At 44.5% G+C, this 19,159-nt stretch overlaps 1 protein-coding gene across 1 annotated transcript; it reads right to left on the minus strand.

Annotated features, from left to right (window-relative positions):
- Positions 1-10,038: 10,038 nt before the first annotated feature.
- HIF1AN (hypoxia inducible factor 1 subunit alpha inhibitor) lies at positions 10,039-18,955 on the minus strand. Its single transcript, XM_003208001.4, has 8 exons — positions 18,755-18,955; positions 17,456-17,706; positions 16,154-16,302; positions 15,019-15,164; positions 14,413-14,519; positions 13,961-14,024; positions 13,618-13,728; positions 10,039-12,539 (listed from the first exon to the last, which is right to left on the minus strand). The coding sequence occupies exons 1-8, from the start codon at positions 18,920-18,922 to the stop codon at positions 12,495-12,497; spliced, it is 1,041 nt and encodes a 346-aa protein (XP_003208049.1). The 5' UTR covers positions 18,923-18,955; the 3' UTR covers positions 10,039-12,494.
- Between the last annotated feature and the right edge of the window lie 204 nt (positions 18,956-19,159).

Here is a 19,159-nt window from a genome sequence, read left to right on the forward strand (position 1 = left end):
GACAGGGATCTCTTGGAAAGAGTCCAGCGGAGGGCCACAAAGATGGTGAAGGGCCTGGAGCATCTCCCCTATGAAGAAAGGCTAAGTGAACTGGGTCTGTTTAGCCTTGAGAAAAGACGTACTGAGAGGGGACCTGATCCAGGTTTATAAATATCTGAGGTGTGGCGGCCATAGCGGTGAGGCCAGTCTCTTTTCAGTGGTACGTGGAGACAGGACGAGGGGAAACGGACATAAGCTGCAGCATAGGAAGTTTTGCACGAATGTGCGTAAGAACTTCTTCACGGTGAGGGTGACGGAGCATTGGAACAGGCTGCCCAGGGAGGTTGTGGAGTCTCCTTCTCTGGAGATATTCAAGTCTCGCCTGTGCAACCTGGTGTAGGGAACCTGCTTTGGCAGGGGGGTTGGTCTCAATGATCTCTAGAGGTCCCTACCAACCCCTACAATTCTGTGATTCTGTGTGATTCTGTTGTATAGAAAGAAGAGGAAAAACACCTTTCTGATACTTCTGTTACTCATGAAAGAATCACTTTCACATGCTGCCCTGACACGCCCTTGTCCTCTTTCAATAGTTATATCAAAGCAAGAGGTTTGGAGACTGACAGCAAGCTCATGGAGTGAAATCTCATGGTATTAGACATGAAAGACTCAAGTTCAGTTTCAGTAGGTGACATCTTGGCAGGGTGAAAAACGGTTGCTCCCAGGAAGCATCTGACTGCTGCAGGCTCTGCAGAGGCTAAGAATGCACTACCCCAGGCAGCAAAAGCAGATGGGAGCCTCAAGGCACAAAAAGCGACCAGGACCCAGCACTCCCTTTCTGAGAGGCCAAGGCAGCTGTTAACCTGCAGTGACTCTGCAGCTCCCAGTCTGAGCCAGGCCTGATCCACCTAGCCCATCAGTTCTGCCTCATTGACTGCACACAGCCTCTTCCAAATGCTGTTGTAAACAGCAGGCTCTTGGAGGAAGCTGGAAGGGGGCACTGGTGAGGTTCACGGGCCATCTCCTGGCTCCCCTCTCCAAGCACAGCCACTTTGCCATGGGAAGGAAACCTTTGGCAGCTGTCTTGTGCTGAGAGACAGGGCTTGCTGAGCGTGGCTGAGTAATTCCAGCCTCTCCGTCACTGCAGCTGCATGCATCCTCGTTCTCCCAACCCAAGGATCGCTGCTTCGCTGAATCACCCCATTAAATTGCTAATATCTTATTGTTCTTTAAGATTTCGAAACTTGCTGCGAAACGTTTACAGATAATTTTTTTTGCCTGCAGTCACTGTGCCTAATGCCCAGTCATTGAGTGCCATATGTGTTTATATGCACTGCAATTTTCCACTTGATTACATTTTACCACAAACACTTTCATCCACTCCGCAAAGACAGCGGCAACACATCCATAATGTTCAGAGCAGCCCAGATAGACAGTGCCCAGACACAGATATCTCCATACTGGCCAGGGCACCTCAAAATTTTGGATTGCTAACTCGAGTTTATTCAAACTCCAGTCCCAGAGTCCCTAGAAGCACAAGCATGTCTGCCACCTAAAAGGAGCATGTGAAGTTGCCTCACACTCCAGCTTTCCCACTGAACACTGGATGCTCAGTGTGGGGAAGTGATAAGCATCTGTCACGCGATGAGTAAGAGCTCTCAATAAAATATCATCTACTCAAGCCTGCTATTGTAACAAGCCCTGCTGACAGACATACTCAAGTTCACTGAGAAAAGTCTTCATAACCCTGGAGATTAAACCCTGGACATATGCTAAATTCATCGGGCTCTGAGGCCGTTTCAGTGAATCACAGAATCATTAATGTTGGAAAAGGCCACTAAGATCATCTAGCCCAACCATCATTTCACATGTTGGGATGAAATACCACACATCAGGTGATGGGCTCTCTGGTATAAACCCATTGGATCTTATGATCACCTGCTTCAACTTCCTGCTTAAAGAAGGTACACTTAGATCAGGCAGTGCCTTGGCCATTCAAATTACATTTAATTCTTCGGATGAATATATCATAGTCTCCCTGGGCAAGCAAAGTTGAATTTAATAGGTCTAAGCAACAATGAGAACCCACTGCTGGACACTCTCAGCCTCCCCTTCCTAGAGTTTAGCTTCCTGAGAAGAGAAAGAAAAGATGAAACCAACTTCATTCTGCTTACAACTGATGGCTTTCTCATGTATTTTGTCACTGCAATGCCACATGACTCACAGCCTTTAGTGCATGCAACAGGCAGGAACTTGTGAAGACCTAGACCCTGCTGGGGCTGCTCATAATTTAAAACAGGCTCTCTATAATAGTTAGCATTAGCCACACTGGTCAGACTTTATTTCTGATCTCATATATTCTCTGAAAACTACAACTGAGATAAACTATTCAAGACTTTCAGCACCTTCTCTTCTTATGTTACATTCAAGAAAGAAATGTTACTTCCCATACTAGACATTAACTGTCCTGGCTATCTTCTGCTGGGAAATAAAGCCCTGCTAATGAATTGCTGACTGCACACAAGGGAGCACATGTAACTACTCCTTGCCAGAGAAGAGGCATTGAAGCCATCAGCAGCCACTAGCCTGGAGTCACAACGCCTGTGTTCCTCATGAGAACAAGCCTATGGAAAGCAAGTCAGGTCAATGGCCTGGCCACAGCTGCTCTGCCAAGCATTTACAGCCTTTCATTCAACAATATGCTTAGCATCACCAGCACAAAAATCAATATTTCCTTGAGAGGGCTAGTTTAGAGCAACTCAACAGTGACTTTGGCAGAAGCCACTCCTGAGAGGTGGGGCAGCATGCCTGCCAGAGAGAGTGCATGCTGCCCTTTCACCTGCTGGAATGTGCCTGTTAACTCCTCTTCTGCTCAAATCTTCCAGAGATCTGATGCAGTCAGCCCACAGGGAGCAAAGACATTTGGTCTAAATGAGATTATTGTCCTCTCTTTGGGCTTGGGCTGTAACAGCTTTTTCGGTCCGTATTTGAAGGGCAACCTTTTCACTCAGGGCAAAACAAATAACAGAGGCATAGGTGTGAAGCTGTGGTCTTCCTTTGATGCCTTCTCTGAACCCACTCTGGGCGGGTTCTGCTGACTCTCATGTGTATCACATACAACAAGAACCCAAGCTCATATGGTGAACGGAGGTAGCAACCTCTCATAAGAGGCTGTGAGCAGTCAGCTGACTCTGGGAAATTATCAGCCTGATTGCTCCTTCCAGAGGCATAGCTGCATTGAGCATGATGTGGCACTGAGAAAGAGGCGTTGCTTTCCAAACACAAGCAACACCTTCTATCTATCCCACTTTTTGCTCTTACTGAGGAGCTGGTGCAGTCTTACTCCATGGCTTTTCATCCAGAATGAGTCTGCTCACTGTCTTCTAAGCTCAGGGCTTGTTACTTGTCTGATGGAACACGAGACTAGAGGGGACCACCTTGGTCAGCATATGTAGTCTCCTGCCTTATGACAGATGACTTGTCATTCACATCAAGTAATCGCAAGGTCTTTACATCATATTCCATCTGACTTCTAGTTGTTCTCCTTCACTATCTCCTGTACTTCTGTAACTGTTACATTTCATTAGTGTCCACAAAGTCTTTAGACCTCCCCAGAAGCCGTGGGCAGAATGGTCATTTGAGGGGCTCTCCTTCCTGCTGCAGACGGTGTTTGCTTTCACACTAAGAGAAAAAAAAAGTAACTCTAGAATTGTGGCATGCATTGATTCCACGATGACGCTGTAAAACTTGATTAGAGCAGATCAGGGAATATGATGCACTCTTTCTTCTAGGTAGGTGGGAGAGCATCTGCAATAGCATATACACTGGCCTAAGAGCTTCCCTGGCTGCAGGTGAATGGAAGGCATCCTCACTATAGTACAAATCCAGGTAAACCAAAGCACAGAGGCATTCACAACCTCACTGGGCAACCTGTTTCAGAGTCTCACCACCCTCACAGTAAAGAATTTCTTCCTAAATCAATCCTTTTCTAGTTTAAAACCATTTCCCCTTGTCCTGTTGCTACCTGCCCTTGTAAAAAGTTCCTTCCCAGCTCTTCTTTCCAACAGCTTTTCCCTCTAGCCTTTCTTTTGAAGGCTGATATTTTTCTAGCGGCCTGGTTTCTTCCCAACTGCCTTTGCACTGAAACCAAGATGTGAAGGGGAGCCTAAGAAGAGGGAGGGAGAAAAGTATGACACATTCAAGCTATAGTGAGATGACATTCATCATTGCTAACGGACAACCTCATGGCACCCTAACTGGATGCTGTTCCACTGTCCATTTGCACAGCTAGATCTATTGGAGTTTTCTCCCCCCAGTCTCCTCACATTTCTGGCAGTGCCATTCCAGAAGAAGTGGCCAATTTGATTGGTGAGAGAGCACAAGGAGTGTCAGAGAAGGTGCTCACAGACGGTTCTTGGCTGCCTCAAGAAAATAAAGGCCATTGCTGAGCCTGTCAAAATGATTAATCGTTTACAGGGAATGAGGGGGAGGTGGAAGAGGGAGGGAGAAGGAAGGGGAGTAAGGAGGAGAGAAAGACAGATGGGATGGGGAGAGCTATGAGTGAACAGCAAAAGCAGGAGACATGTCTGCCTCTGTGCTAGGGAGGAGGTAGAAGCAAGGGTTGCAGTCTGTGCTTGGAGTCAACTGGTGGCTGATGAATTGGACCTTCCAAGCCTATAGCTCCCACTGGACACTCATACCTCTGCTCACTCTGCAGACTTGCACCACCCTGAACATAGCCACAAAGCCTTAAGGGCTGTCCTTCCAGAGCAGAGTCAGACCTGACAGATTGAGTGACACAAATCTGCAACTCCCCAGCTCCACAATGAGCTGACAGATTAGGAGCTCATTGCCTCATATGCCAAAGGAAGGCCTTACACTCTCCAGCTCCACAGCTGGCAGGGGCTGGCATTTGACCTGAACACCTACCAGCACCACTAGTTCTCGCTGCCTGCAAAGTTGCTGCTGGACACACTCAGATTCCCAGTGCAATGAGACCATTGATTCTCTCAGCTGCTTTTGTGATGAGTGTGGATGAAAAGCCCAGGTAAATCCTGTCCTGAGACCTGCTGTTTTCCCCTTCATTTTGAGATTCTCTGGTGAACAACACAAACAACTGGGAAAATCCAGGCTATCGTTTATTTGAAATTAAAGCCAGTTGGGAATGAAGTGAAATAGATTCAGCTCTCCCCTTCAAAGATCTTCTTTGATCTCCAGTCACAGAAAGAATAACCACCCCAACAGAGACCTCTGTCTCAAGCAAATGGCCTAACCTTACAAAGAAAGAAGCTGTCACTGAAATCAATAAATCCAGTAAGCTCCAGTCTTGAGACAATACCCAGCAACCTTGTATGTTCCACAAATAATCTGCCAGCCTCCCTCCCAAGCCAGATCTGTTTATCTAATCAGAGGCAGTGTCTCTTCCTGCAAACCACACCAAAATGTTTAGCATGTCAAGACTTGGAAATATATTTACAACATGTCAATTAAGTTAGAGAACTGAAAATGTGACCTATGGCCTTGCACTGCAACAACACTAAATTCAGCTCACATGAACCCTACTGCAATATGCCTAAAGCTCCCAACATCTGCCATAACCCCATGATGCTTTCTTGTCCTTTGATTTTAGCTAGCCAGTCTCTCCCTAAGTAACCTTCCTGTGCTTAACCTTCACCCCACTGTTTGCCCATGCAACCAGCACTGTGTGTGTACACCTATAGAAAGCTGCTGTACACACATTTGTCCTTGCAATCACACCAAGAACTTAGTCTCCTACACCCAGGCTGTAGTTACATGCCCCTACAGTTGTATACATTTAAGGTGATTGTCTCTGGTGGCAGAGCTTCGGTTGGGACAGGGAAATGGTTGAGGAGCTATGGACAGACCAATCACATAAAATCTATTTGTCTTGAGAGCTCTAAAATACTTTACCTATTTTCCCCTTTTCTCCACATAAACGTTTCCCAATGGATAGCAAATTCCAGACAGAGTTGGGCTATTGTGATTGGCTTGATGGAACAGTCTAGACTATAAATCAGAAAGCAAACCAGCAAATCTGTTTGATGTTGCTCTGTACCACTGGCTTACTGATGAAGCTGAGCATTGAACAAAATGGTATAAACTGGTGGCATCCTGCTCATAAATGGTATAAACTGGTGGCATCCTGCTCATAGCTAGTCTGCTAAAAATAGTCAGAAGAGTACCGCTGTAACTCTGCATGACAAGGACAGGTTCAGTGAAGAACTCCAAGCAGGAAGGAGCTTCAGGATTGGTTTTATTGCAATATAGACACCATGCTCAAACCTACTACTGTTGCATTGATTTCAACACACGACCTTCGTAATCAATGGAATTAATTGTGGCTTGTAACTTAAAGCAGTCCCTTGCTTGTTGCATGATCCTTGTTCCATTAGGTGTCCATTAGAAAAAGAAAAGGTTAACGCACAGCCTTGTTCTCAAGCACGATTTCATGCTTGGATCAAAAACACAGTCAATGGTTAAGCAGTGAAAAGGTGGCGTGGAAGGCTGAGAGTCAACAAAGCATGAGCAGCCTATTTAGGAGCACACTATTATGCCGTAAGACAATGCACAAGGAATATTCTTTCCAACTCTGTTGCTCTGACTGGTTTAATAACCTCTCTGTAGACACTGAGAAGCACAACTTTATGTTCAGTAAACAAAGTGTTACAGATGGGACAAGTATTGAGGTCTACATGCCACTCCTGTGAAAGGATGGGGTTTTACATACGTGTCTGTCACTGCAAAAGCACTGCAGCTCACCTATCCCAGCAGCCGTACCTTATCTGGATAAAGCTAAACCTTCACACAAGGAGTGGGATCTGCCAACCAGTAGTAGAGAGATGCTGTTCTGTTCATTACACCTCCATTGGCGACTCCTTGCAGCAGCAGTTGCACAGGATGCTCTCAAAGATGACAGTGGTAGTATTGTCACCTGTTTCTCCATGAGTAGTGATAATTTGATCAAACCCCACAAAAAACAAACAAATGCATGTGCTGAGTTGTGCATGCTTAGATGATGAGCTAAGCCAACAAATGACAAACACAGAAATAACAACTGCCTTTTTTTATCTACCTGCCACATAATCCAGCAGGCTCCCCCCTGCTCTTAAAACAAATGACATTAGCAGAAGAGCTGGAACTTCTCATGTTGCTCATCGTAATCTTTCCACATACCACTCAAGGCCCACCCCAGCTCTGCCTTATTGCAAAGTAGCATACAACATTGATGGAAAGGAGACTCAGCAAAAAATTTAACATTGATTCAGTGGCTCTAATGGCAACTTAGGGTCAGGTGCCAAGAAGAAGGAAGTAGAATGTGTTGACAGCACCAGGAGAGGGCTCCACAATAAGAACTCTCCCTTTCTAAGCAGACAGCAAAGACTTACTGGGCAGCACAAGAAGGATTTTACCCTGCCGTCAGCTGAGCTGAAACCCTTGCTGCCACTCCACACCTAGGCGGAGGGGGCTCTGTAGAGCAGCAGTAGCACTCAGTTATGCATCTCATGGACTTCATGTGGCTCCTGTGGCTGCCTCCATTGTTTGAGGGATATTCTCCCCCCTTTCCTCCTTCTAACAAAGATTCTGATTAATGATCGCTCATTCCTAATTGTCAAATTTCTTTTCCTTCATCCTGTGTCTAATCACCAGTGACAGAAGCCATTACGCAAATGAGAGCAGACGACTTCCCACAACTGTTCTCTTTGGTAAAAGCCTTGTAATTTAAAGCTCTGATTTGTAGAGGAAAGCTGCGTTTCCCCAAGGCGTCCGGGCATCTGTTCCACTTACACTCCAAGAGGCTCTACTTCCGCTCCCTCCCCCCACAATTAGTCCTCTGCTTGCAACAAATATTTGACTTTGCAAGGCAGTAATTAGAACTTTGCGTGTGTTTGTCACAGTAATAGCCTCTCTTTTACTTTACTTGAACAAGAACTCCTAGGCAGCTCCAATACAGAAAAATCACACAGTGAGGATGGCAACTTCCCATCCTGGGACACTGACAGGTGAGATACCATCTCTCGGCTGGGATGAGAAGACAAAGATCATAACACTAGCAAAGTGCAAGTAGCAAAGCGCAAGAAAGCCTTTCAGGCACATGCGGCAGAAGGAAGGCTTAGAGGAAAGCCCCTCTGAAAAAAAAGCCACATACAAAGGCAGTACTCCCTACTGCAGCTGCTGCTATACTTCCAGGAGAGGGACAGCAGCACAGCTTGACCATGCAGGAACACCAATTGAGACCTGCCAAGAGACTGCCCATGCTAGAGTGCACTGTCCCCATTCAGAAACTTCAGAGTTGGGAGCAGCTCGTCTATTGGTAAGAACTGCTGCAAAGAAAAGCAGCAGCTGCCCTAGCCAGGGCCTGCCCTTCTTCTTCCCCTCTCCACCCCAAAACAAGAGCAGCTTTGAAGCTGAAGGTCTCACCCCTCATCTCCACCTGTATTGGGCTGCCCCAGCATCACAGCCATGTCTGCACCTGATCTCATACCTTCTCAGTTCTAACTCTGATCCTGACCTGCTGGCTTCCTGGCCTCCTTCTCCTCCAGGCACCGAGTGCTAGAAACCACTGAGGAGTGAAAAAGGCACACCAGTCTAAAACACCATGCTTTTATATTCTTACAGGAAAAGTCCTGCAGATATGGCCTACAAGGAATAAAAGAAATGTCACTTTTTTTCTTCAGAACAAAGAATGGTTTTTAAGAAACAGAAGAACTGGGGAGCAAAATAAAAGAAAAATATCACAAGGTAATAAAACCAAACGAGACTAAGAATCTGACCTATTTTTTCAAATGACACAGTTCTGATACCATAATTTCCTCTACTTCTTTGCACGATCTAAGACATTTCTGAGCTTTATAGTACCAGCTGTGCATATTACTCAAGAGATACGCACAGAGAAAGACTATAGCAACAAACAAACGCAGACAACTATGCCCAGTGGAAGAGAAGCAACTGTGTATTCAAAGAGGTGATGATCCCAGCAGGCACAGCAAGGAAGGGAGAATGCTCATGGCCACAGAGAACATACCCGCTAGTCTTTCTACTCCCTCCACATTCAAACTGTCCCTCGAGGGTGCAAAGAATGAATGTTACAGAACCCTAGGGTCAGACAGCCGTCTCTTACCACCCTCCAACATCCTTATCTTCTGTTCAACTCTCCCCTATTTTACTACACACTAGAAATTCGTTCCGATTTAGCCACGGCTTTTTCACTGATGGTTAGATGCTGAGATCACTGTGGTGTTATTACCACCAGAAAATAGTCCACATCTTCAGCTTATTGAGAGTACCCCACCACCCACAGTTGTGTGCCTCTGCAAATAGGAAGCCTTTCACTTAGATTACCTTGACGAAAGTATGAATCACATAAAGAACCAAAGAGAGAACAAGATGCACATAGGAGAAGCAGTTGATAAAGAATTCATTAGACTGATAGTATAGTTTGGTCCTTTGATCCCATCGGTGACCATAGCACAATACCACTTAAATCATCAGGAAAGAAATTTCATTGCTTCCCTAGCAATATTTGCTGTTGATAAGTTGTTAGTCCTCGGAAGCTACAAAACTGATTCTGATAAATGTGATTTCAAGCAAAGCATTGTTCACAACAATCACATATAGGAAATAGATAACTCATCCAACAGGTGATAGGGCCTCCAGCTACAGAACACCCCCCCTCACAAAGTAGCCTTCATCCAGGAGATGTTCTCCTTCCAGAGCCTAGCCCTTAAAAGAGCCCAGGGAGGGGTGGGCCCAGCACCCATTCGTTTCAGTCAGGTGGGAGGCACAGGTGAATTGCTTGCACCTGTGGTTCTTGGGCTGGCCACTCCCCCCTACACCAGGTGCTCAATCAGTTTAGGCCGTGTCTTAACAGTTCCCTTACAACAATTTTTAAAGATACCATCTTACACCCAGCTTTCCTGTCAGGCTTATGGGGACGAGCTTGGGGTAAATAATGAAAATGCAGTTGGTATTGCTGTTGTGAAGTTTCTGAGACTAGCAGTCTTTACTGGCTAAGAAAAAAAGTGACATTATTAGACCAAAAAGTAACTCCATATGCACATCCCTTTATACATCTTTCATGTACAGTCACTCAAAAATAGAAGCCACACAGTTCTGTTGTTCAACATTGGTTGTATTTAAGAACTACACTTCAGAAGGTACCGTGTGTTTGTCACACCCCACCCCCTGCACACACACACACCCCTAGCAGAGAACACACACAGCTTCCCAATACCATGGCAAGGGGCATTGAAAGCACAAGGTGAAAACGGAAGGGGAGAGTCAGTCCATCAGTGCATTGTAAATGAGCTTTCAAAGTCAAGTGCAGCAAAAACTGTTCAGACACTTTAAAAGTTAGACCTTTGGCAAATAAAAAGGATCCTAAAGTTACATAAGTACCATTCTCTCTCCACATGGGACATGAATTCCCACCCTGAGCTCCAAGAATTGATGGTGTCTAACACGTAGTACTGGAGACTACTGTGTGATAAATAAATAGCACAGAGATGGGATTTCATTTGAGCATCTTTCAAGCAAGGGCAGAGACTGCATGTGTGCCCAGGGCTCCTGGGAAGGCCTTCTTTTGGGCCAGCCAGCAGACTAGCCTTCTTCCCCACCTGCCAAAGGCTAAGCATTGAGAAGCACCCAGGTGAGTGACCTTCGTTTGGCAGAATCTGCAACAAGTAACACGGCAGTCAGACTATTCTGTGACATGTACATTTTCTAAACAAGGACTCTGTAGCTGCCAATTACACTTCATTTGCTCTGACCTGAAAGCAGCCATAAAACTAGCCCCTAGAACCACCGGTTCAAGAAGTCTATCACCTTTGTGCAAGAAAACCTCACAGCATGTGGTGCATTAGCTATCTCTGCAAAAGATGAGGCCTGAGGCCAATGCCAGAGCACTTATCGAGCAGCATCTTCTCAACACTTATCAGAATCCTGGGTCAGAATAAGACCTGAAGAAAGGGGAAAGTAATGGGAAGTCTCAACAGGAAAAAAAAAAAAAAATCCCTCACTATTTTCTTTAATGAAATACTTCTCCCATCTATACTCTTAGGACCCATTACAACTGCATTAGATATACAAGTCCTTGGCACTATCTCCAAATCAGGAGCAGCACTACAGTGCACCCTGGGGAATAAAAAGCCAGCCTCCATATGAGCCTAAGGTGTTTGTTGTTGCTTTTTTTTAATTTTTATTTTTTTATTTTTATTTTATTTTTTTTCCCAGCAGAGATGGAGGAAAGCACAATGATTTTTTAGGGTGACTGCTGAGAACTCAACCAGAAGCTTATTCCTCTGCCCTGGTCTTGTCACTTCCAGCCATGCCAAGTTCCAGAACGTAAGAAGGATTAAGATAAACTTAATCACAATTAAACAGAAAGCCCTGACCTCTTTCAAGTGACTGTACAAGGAAGGGAACACCACACTGGCATGGATTAAACTGATGGACAGGAACCATACATCATCACACAAACATGCGCACATGCGTGCAGCCACACACACTCGAGTTTTTGCAGGTTTGGTAAAAAGGGCAAAATGTCTGAGGAGCTGGCATCCCTGATGGGGATAAAGGAGACTTTGTACCTGTCTCACACTGTGTTTCTATTGTCTCTCTCAGCACTACCACAGAATTTTTTTTTTTCAGATGTGGCTCGATCAGTCAAGACTCAAAGATTGGCCTGACATTTATCTATCTCACTTCACAATGCTTCATCCCCTTTTAAAACACTGCAGCTTAAGAGTGGGAAAGAAGTCTTTACTCCCCAAAGCTGCTGTCACAGAATGAAGAAGGTTTATCTAGACTCCTACAACAGACATTTGAAGAGCACAGGATTTGGTGCTCACATACTTGATTAATTCACTTTTACCTCTCTACCCTGTACAAAGTCTCAAGCACAGATGTCTTGAGTTAAAGAAACTGAATCAGTTGTCCAGTTACTCATCATACACAGATCATTTCACTTTTTCACTTCTGCTACACAAAAAGGTGCCAGAGTTGAGCATGGACAGGTCCTCTGATAACAAAGAACTGTGAAACCTGTCACTTCCCATTCCATATCCACTGCAGGCACCAACATGTAAACCCAGCCGAGAGGCACAAACCCCATGAGGCTGAGGAAACACAATCAACCCCAGTTCCCCTTCAAACTCTTCTTCAAATGCCTGAAAATCCTGAAGCAACATCTGAATGCCAGAAGCCATGCTTCTTTTTGTGGCAAACAGAGCAGAGGAAGAACAAAAGTTAGTGAGCATGAATCCAGCTTCCAGTAAGTGCAGACTCTTTCTTGGGAGGTTCGATTAGATGACAGTGGAGGATGATCGGGGTACTAACGGTATTGCAGTTCCAGTAGCCCCCTTTATTGTAGTGGGGCAGGGATAGGGATGGGCCAGGAAACCCATCAGTCTGTTAAGTGCTGCGTGCAATACTAGCTCTCAGTATCTTCCATTGCTTGTGAACAAAGCAGCTGCAACATCAGTCACCTGGGCAGCCAGGCATTAGTCATACCGTCCTTTAATCATCATATTCAACAAGGGGCCCACCTGTTGAAAGCAAAAACACAGACAAGATAGTTACACAGAAGAGGCAACTGCACAGCATGCTCCTTCCACATCTAGACAGTTTAAGAGTCAAGTGCCCAAGGGCAGAGGGTATCAGCACTGGGGCACCCTGAGTTCTCAGACAATATTCAACTTCAGATACCACCAAAATACTACATGCATAGTATTGGTTTGACGTTTTTTTTCACTTTCCTGCATATGATTTCTCAGAACACGCTATGAAAAGCAGCCAACCTTCATCAGGGGTTGCTTTTTGCATGTTAGAGAAGGAATATTCTTCATCACTAAATCCACTCTGGTCATTGGAGTCACTTGGAAGGTAGGCCAGTACAGATTTCCAGCAAGACCACTCCTATTTCTCAGCACTGCCTGATGGGAAGACCTTACGCACGCTACAGTAGCAAGATAATTGCAGGGGACAGGACTGACCTCACATTATTGAGCTAAAGAAGAGTTCCTGCACAGTGGTAAGGGATACAGACTATGAAAGCATTTATATTCATATCCAGTATTTTCACTTTCAGATCAACATGACATCTTCAAAAGCACATATCAGTACTTTAGTCCACTGCTTTTGAAATATCAGTTAATTAAAATTGGGGGAAAAAAGAGCAGAGATGATTGGGATAAAGGGGAAAGCACACAACTATGGAAGAGTTATTTCCAATTTAAGAGATTTGAACTCAACAGGTAAAAATAAGATAATTTTTATTTATTTACAATACTGGATATTGTTGCTGCACAGAAGACTTATGATAGCTTGGAAGCAACGCTTTCTTGATACTGCCCAAAGCCAAAGTACATCTTCCTCCATAAAGCAGAACAGTTATTCCATTGCCTGTAGTTTTCCTCTATAGAATTATAATTTAAGGAGTTTGCATTTTTCTAGCCAAGGAGAATTCTGAAGACAGCACAAAGAACCAATTACAGCAAAAGAGTAAAGCTGTGTTCTCCTACCTGTGCTGTGACAACACCAGCAGAGCCAAACAGATTGTACCTTAAGTTTTGCGTTAACCTACAACCATTTCGACAGCAGTGACTATTTGGTTCTCATTTGTACCTCTTGTGGACTTCCTAAGGCTTCTCCCAACATCTTCTCAATGTTTCTCATTATCGCCACTTTCTGATGAGCCTTTAATGGATATTCAATTCTCTTTGGGGTCGGGGCACCCTGAAATACCAAAAGTAGCTCACTGCATGCTTACTGAATTGGCAATTTATTCAATCTTCTCCCAGTCACTCAGCTCTTTACACCACATGAAACACAAAGTAGTTTTTAACATTAAAGCTCACAGTTTGTTGCAAAGAAGATCTCACAATGACAGCACGTGCCAATAGAGTTCTATTTGAAACAATTTTCTGCAACAGAGATATCCAAGGTGTACGAAGGTGCTTGTACTCACCTTGTACCAGAAGTTCACAGTGATGGTAATCCCACCATTTAGGAGAGACTCGATGTGGTGCCACCTGCACAAAAAGATCAAAAGAAAAAAAAGAACTACTGAGAAGATATTTCTACAGCTTATAGGCAAATCATTTGGCTGAATGAATTCAGACTGCACAAAAATGGCCCTACACTTCCAGCATGAAGAACTCAGAACTTCTGGAAAACTCCTTTCTTAAATACAGATCCTTTTCTTGCACATCAGTATAGAACACAACAAGGTAACATCAGGAAAAATTATCACTCCCATCTTAAAGGAAGCAGGCTGGCCCAAGATATAACAGAAAATATAACAGACGTATTTGCTGGAAGAGGCAAAGCAAAATTCTCCTAAGAGCCAGCCCAAGAGTTTAAAGAAAACTTTTTAACCCCTACTTGTTGGTCACTGTGCAGTCCCACCATCTTTCTTACCAGTACATAGGTATGTATAGCACATCCCCTGGACCCACCACCGTCTCATATCCAACCACGCTCCGGAAATTCGGGAACTTCTCATAGTCGGGATTGTCAAAATCCACCTAACACAACAAAACATTAAGATACTTAAAACTTCCTGCTGTGACAGTCCTTATTTGGCCACAGTATGAAATTCCCCCTTATCTTTCCTTTCTGGCTTTTACATTCCCATTTCCATCTTAACTCCATAGTAAGCTCCTGCATATCCAGAAAGTACCGCCAACTCAGTAGGAGTCCTGAAATTTCTCTCCAAGCAAATCCATCTTTGGCCAAGTGATCTATGAATCAGAATAGAGGAAGCACCTGCTGAAGACCAGATGTGCTATCAGTGGGAGAAGTTGATAATCCTAGCGCCTGCAAATCAGGACCACACACAAACAGAAGCACCTCTGTCCTCCCATCTATACTCAATGTATTCAGTAGTTAATGGATCTGAACACGGGTGCTGCAAAGCTCAGAAGTGCTATGCAGCTTTAACTATAATACAGATTCTTTCCACATAGCATCTTCACAAATACCCTTGTTTTTCCATGGAGCAGAAAACAGATCTGCAACTCTCACCTGGCTCTGTCTGTCACATGGGTGGTGCACAGGATAAGGGTAGAGGCATTCAAACTGATCAGGAGGAAAAAGGATACATCTCTTGTAACCCTTAATCTGAGCGAAGAAGTTCTGCTGCTCATCATAATGAGCTGGTGTCACATTCCCTGTGCAGAGAGAAAAGATAATCAAGACACTTCTGCACAGTTGAGAGACTGAAGCAAGTTCTATTCCTTGCTGGAGACTGTAAATACTCTTCCATATCAAGAAAACTAAGAAAGCAAAATAACTCCAGGAACGTTACAATCTGATCATTTTATCAGTCAGTCATTACTGAACAGTTGTTACCCCACACACAATTTCCACGCTGAATCCATATTCAGCAATTTATGCTCTGCAGGATTAGGATTTCCAGCTTGCCTCCATGAACAGCAGATGGCAAATGTTGATGGGAAGCTTTTTCATAAGGTAGTCTGTTTAGCTGACAATTTTTTATAGTCAATTCTACAACTTATTATTATTATTATTATTAATCTAGAGAAAAGGAGTCTAATAGTCCGATTCTGAAACAAGTCCTAGTAATTCTGCAAGAAAACAAGTAAACAAACCTCCTTGTCATTGGGGCTTCATAATACAACCCCCTCCTACTGTCTCAGGCACTGAGTAACGGTTATGAAGGTTGACTATTACTACTAGATCTTAAATATAATCAAATCTTAAAATACAATGAGTCATTTTATACACATCTGTTTCTTCCTTTAGGGTAGACATTGGTCACTTCTAATAAAAGTCCAAAAGGCTAACTTTGCTCATCTTACAAACTCTTAGACTGCAGACATTTTAGATCTATGGTATCTGAAGTATTCAAACAACAAAGGTCTCAAAATATGATCACAATAATCACCCAGTAGTATCAATTAGAGCCTTTCCACAAGCAGAAGATTACCTCCAGGCATTCACAATAAGCTATTCATTTTGGCTTCCTCCTTTTATAATCCAAGTTGTGACAACAGTCCCATTCCAACTGAAAGTTTTCAATTGCTTGCTTGGGAAGAACACTTAGGAACTAGCTAAAAATCCATCTGAAAGACTTTCGGGAACTCAAACACAGAATTGTTGACCAAATCTTCTCCCTGAGTCATAGGAAGCTACTTACCTTCCATGCCAATGAGCAGCAAGTTAGAAGTCAGTTGACCCCAGCCACGTTTCCCCTGCTGCTTGTTAATCCAGTTCCAGTTGAAGCCAAGGAAATCCACCACAATCTTCCTTCCAACTGTGTCATTCAGAGTTTGCTGCAAGTAAAGTCTGTATTTCCCCAAAGACAGGCAGGAAGCAAATATTAAGCTTTATGATGAACACAGAAATGCATCTCTATATCTCTTAAGAAAGACTTCAAAGACAAAGAAATAGAACAAAGTCTCTAGGAGTTATAACAGCACTATAAATGGCTGTGAAAAGGAATGGCTTCAAAAAGTCCCCACAGTTTGCCAAATGATTTTCTGGTACACAGTGAAGCAGAACACAACTCCATATGAACAACCACAGGGGGAAAATTGGAATTTTAGATCAAAAACGCTACCTCACAGTGCAGGAGAAAGAAGCCCTAAACAGACAGGCTCACATAAACACTCACAAATAATCCTCAGATAGATGTTAGCACTATTAATCATCTGCAATGAGCTAGAAATGTGTAAAGGCTCAAAAAATCCAGCATGTTTCAGTATCAAGCTGCCTGAATCAAACATATGTGTTAGCAATCTTGGTGTTACTGATGAAGTCTATGATGCCCAAAGGAAAACAAGTTTCTAAGCTTAAGGACTGCCTCCTCTCTTAGAAGAAAATACACCTAAAGCTGAAAAAGAAAGGAAAGGCACAGAAACCAGTGGACATGGACACACAGAGCTGCCTCAAATTAAGACATAACTATGCATTCATAAGTCTTTTTAGGTGGCTGGTGACAGATGAAATTAACCAGGAGGTTTTAGTGGCTAATGGGTACGTTCTATAGAGAACAGAGCTCCGTTCAGCAACTTACAGATTTGTTAGCGGTAGGCAGACATCACCTACAAACTCATAGCACACAGTCAACTTTTCCTAATCTCTGCGAGAAAAAGTTAAGACAGTTTACCTCAGTATTCTGTAAAAAGGTTAAGTTCTACAACCTCTACCTTTTTATCGTTAAAGAAGCTCCTCTACCAATACCACAGTTTGCCAAAGTCAAGTGATGCGTAAGGCCTCCTCTGCTTAAACTCCAGTATGGAGAGAGAAGAAAACAGTTTGAATAATTTCATGAACTAAGTGCACGTATTTCTTTATTAAGCTAACACAGCTGCTGTCAATGGCAGTTATGCAGGAAATGCCTATAAAAATGAAGTTTGAAAGGTTTTTATCACCAGGCTCACTGAAATGTACCCCGTGGAGACCTGAAGAAATGGTGGAATTTCTGCCCATCACTTACCTCTCAGCACTCCCTTTTTGTTGTATTTCTTGAAGTCTGTCCACAAACTCAGCAAACTTCATCTCTTCCCTACTTGACTTGGGTTTGAAATTCTTAAAATTGGCCATCTTCTTTTCATCATAGTACAAAAATTTGTGTGTGCTGGCACTGTACACTGAGAAGTCCCCATTGCCAATGTTTTCCTGGAGGTAGTCCAGGTCCCATTTCAGGGCAGGATAAACCAGATTTGTATCCGTCAGCACGACTGGCTCCTGGAGAGAAACAGGAAATTCACCGATTAAGGATCTTTTAGACTTGAAAATGATCACGTTTGTTACTGCAACTCTACAAACTCTCTTTTAAAATAGATAATTGGAAAAGGCACTTAGAGCAATGACATGCCTTGGCCCGGAAAGAAAAACACACAAAACACAACAGGAAGTCTTAAGTAAGTGGTGGCTGCTCCCACAGTAGCAACAGGACAGACTGCTATCTATTTAGCTAATCTCTAACATGGGAGGTTAGGCAAACAGAAGCTGGGGACTGTTTCAGATTTGCTTGGTTCTGTCACGTAGCAAGGAAACAGTAAATTCTGCCTCGTCATTTCCAGCTCTAACTACTAAGGGATAAATACTGGACAAAAAAAGTAATTCTAAATCCAGAGAAAGTGTTTATCTCTTTTTTCATGGTGAATAACTGCAAAATACAACCAAGACCTGAGATTATACCATCCCTTCTACCCAAAAAACCACTAGAGAAGTAAGGCAAAGAATGTTACTTGTCTTCCTGTTATAAACAGTAACAGACGTAAACAAGAATGACACCTGCTATATTCTCACAGTGTGCAAGCACAACACCCCTTCCTGCCGGACTGCTGGCCCCAAACCTGGCAATCTTACCAAACTTTGAGCTTGTCCTCCAGAACCAACAGATGCGCAGCCACTGCAATGCAAACTTCACATCTGTGGCCACACTCACTTCAAGAATAACTGCGTGCACACGGTTTTACACAGTATTTTCGCGATTTCCTCTCAAAAAACTGAAGTAAATAAAGCAAAAGCGCCTACACGTACAAAAGCCGAGGCTGCAGCACCAAAAGGAATAATAACAAATAACGGGACCGGGAACCTGGCGGACTGCAAGTCCGCGGGGGAAGGGGGCAAGCGGGGCACGCAGAGCGAAGAAGCGGCAGCCCCGAGGGACGAGTCGGGAGGCGGAACGGATGGCACCGGCGCCAGGAGAGCCCCGTAGCCCATAAGCTGCCCCGCGGGCCCCGTTCCGTATGGCCGGAGGAGCAGCGCCGCCCGCTCCCCGCCTCACCTCGTTCTCGATGAGCTCCTCGGCGCGGGGGTCGCTGTGGCTGAGGCGCGGGATGGGCCGCGTCTCGAAAGAGTAATGGCGGAACTGGGAGTCGCTCCAGCCAGGCCCCACCGGGCCGTCCCGGCACCCCGCCGCCGAAGAGGAAGAGGAGGAAGAGGCCGCCGCCATCACCGCCTCGGCAGGGGAACCCGGAACTAGAAAACCGGAAGCGGAAGATGCTCGCCCTCAGCAACGCCGGAAGCGAAGAGAGGGGCACCATGGAGGCGGCAGAAGGGAATAGATGCTAACGGCGCCCCCCTGCGTTCTGGCGGTTCTGGCGGAAGGCCGGTCCCGGTTCTCGCTTTTTCCTCTCGTCCCTTCTGTCCCTGCCAGCCACCGTCGGCGGCGCTGCGCGGCGGGGCGGTG

Source organism: Meleagris gallopavo, chromosome 8, assembly GCF_000146605.3.
Source record: "Meleagris gallopavo isolate NT-WF06-2002-E0010 breed Aviagen turkey brand Nicholas breeding stock chromosome 8, Turkey_5.1, whole genome shotgun sequence".
Classification (NCBI taxonomy): domain Eukaryota; kingdom Metazoa; phylum Chordata; class Aves; order Galliformes; family Phasianidae; genus Meleagris; species Meleagris gallopavo.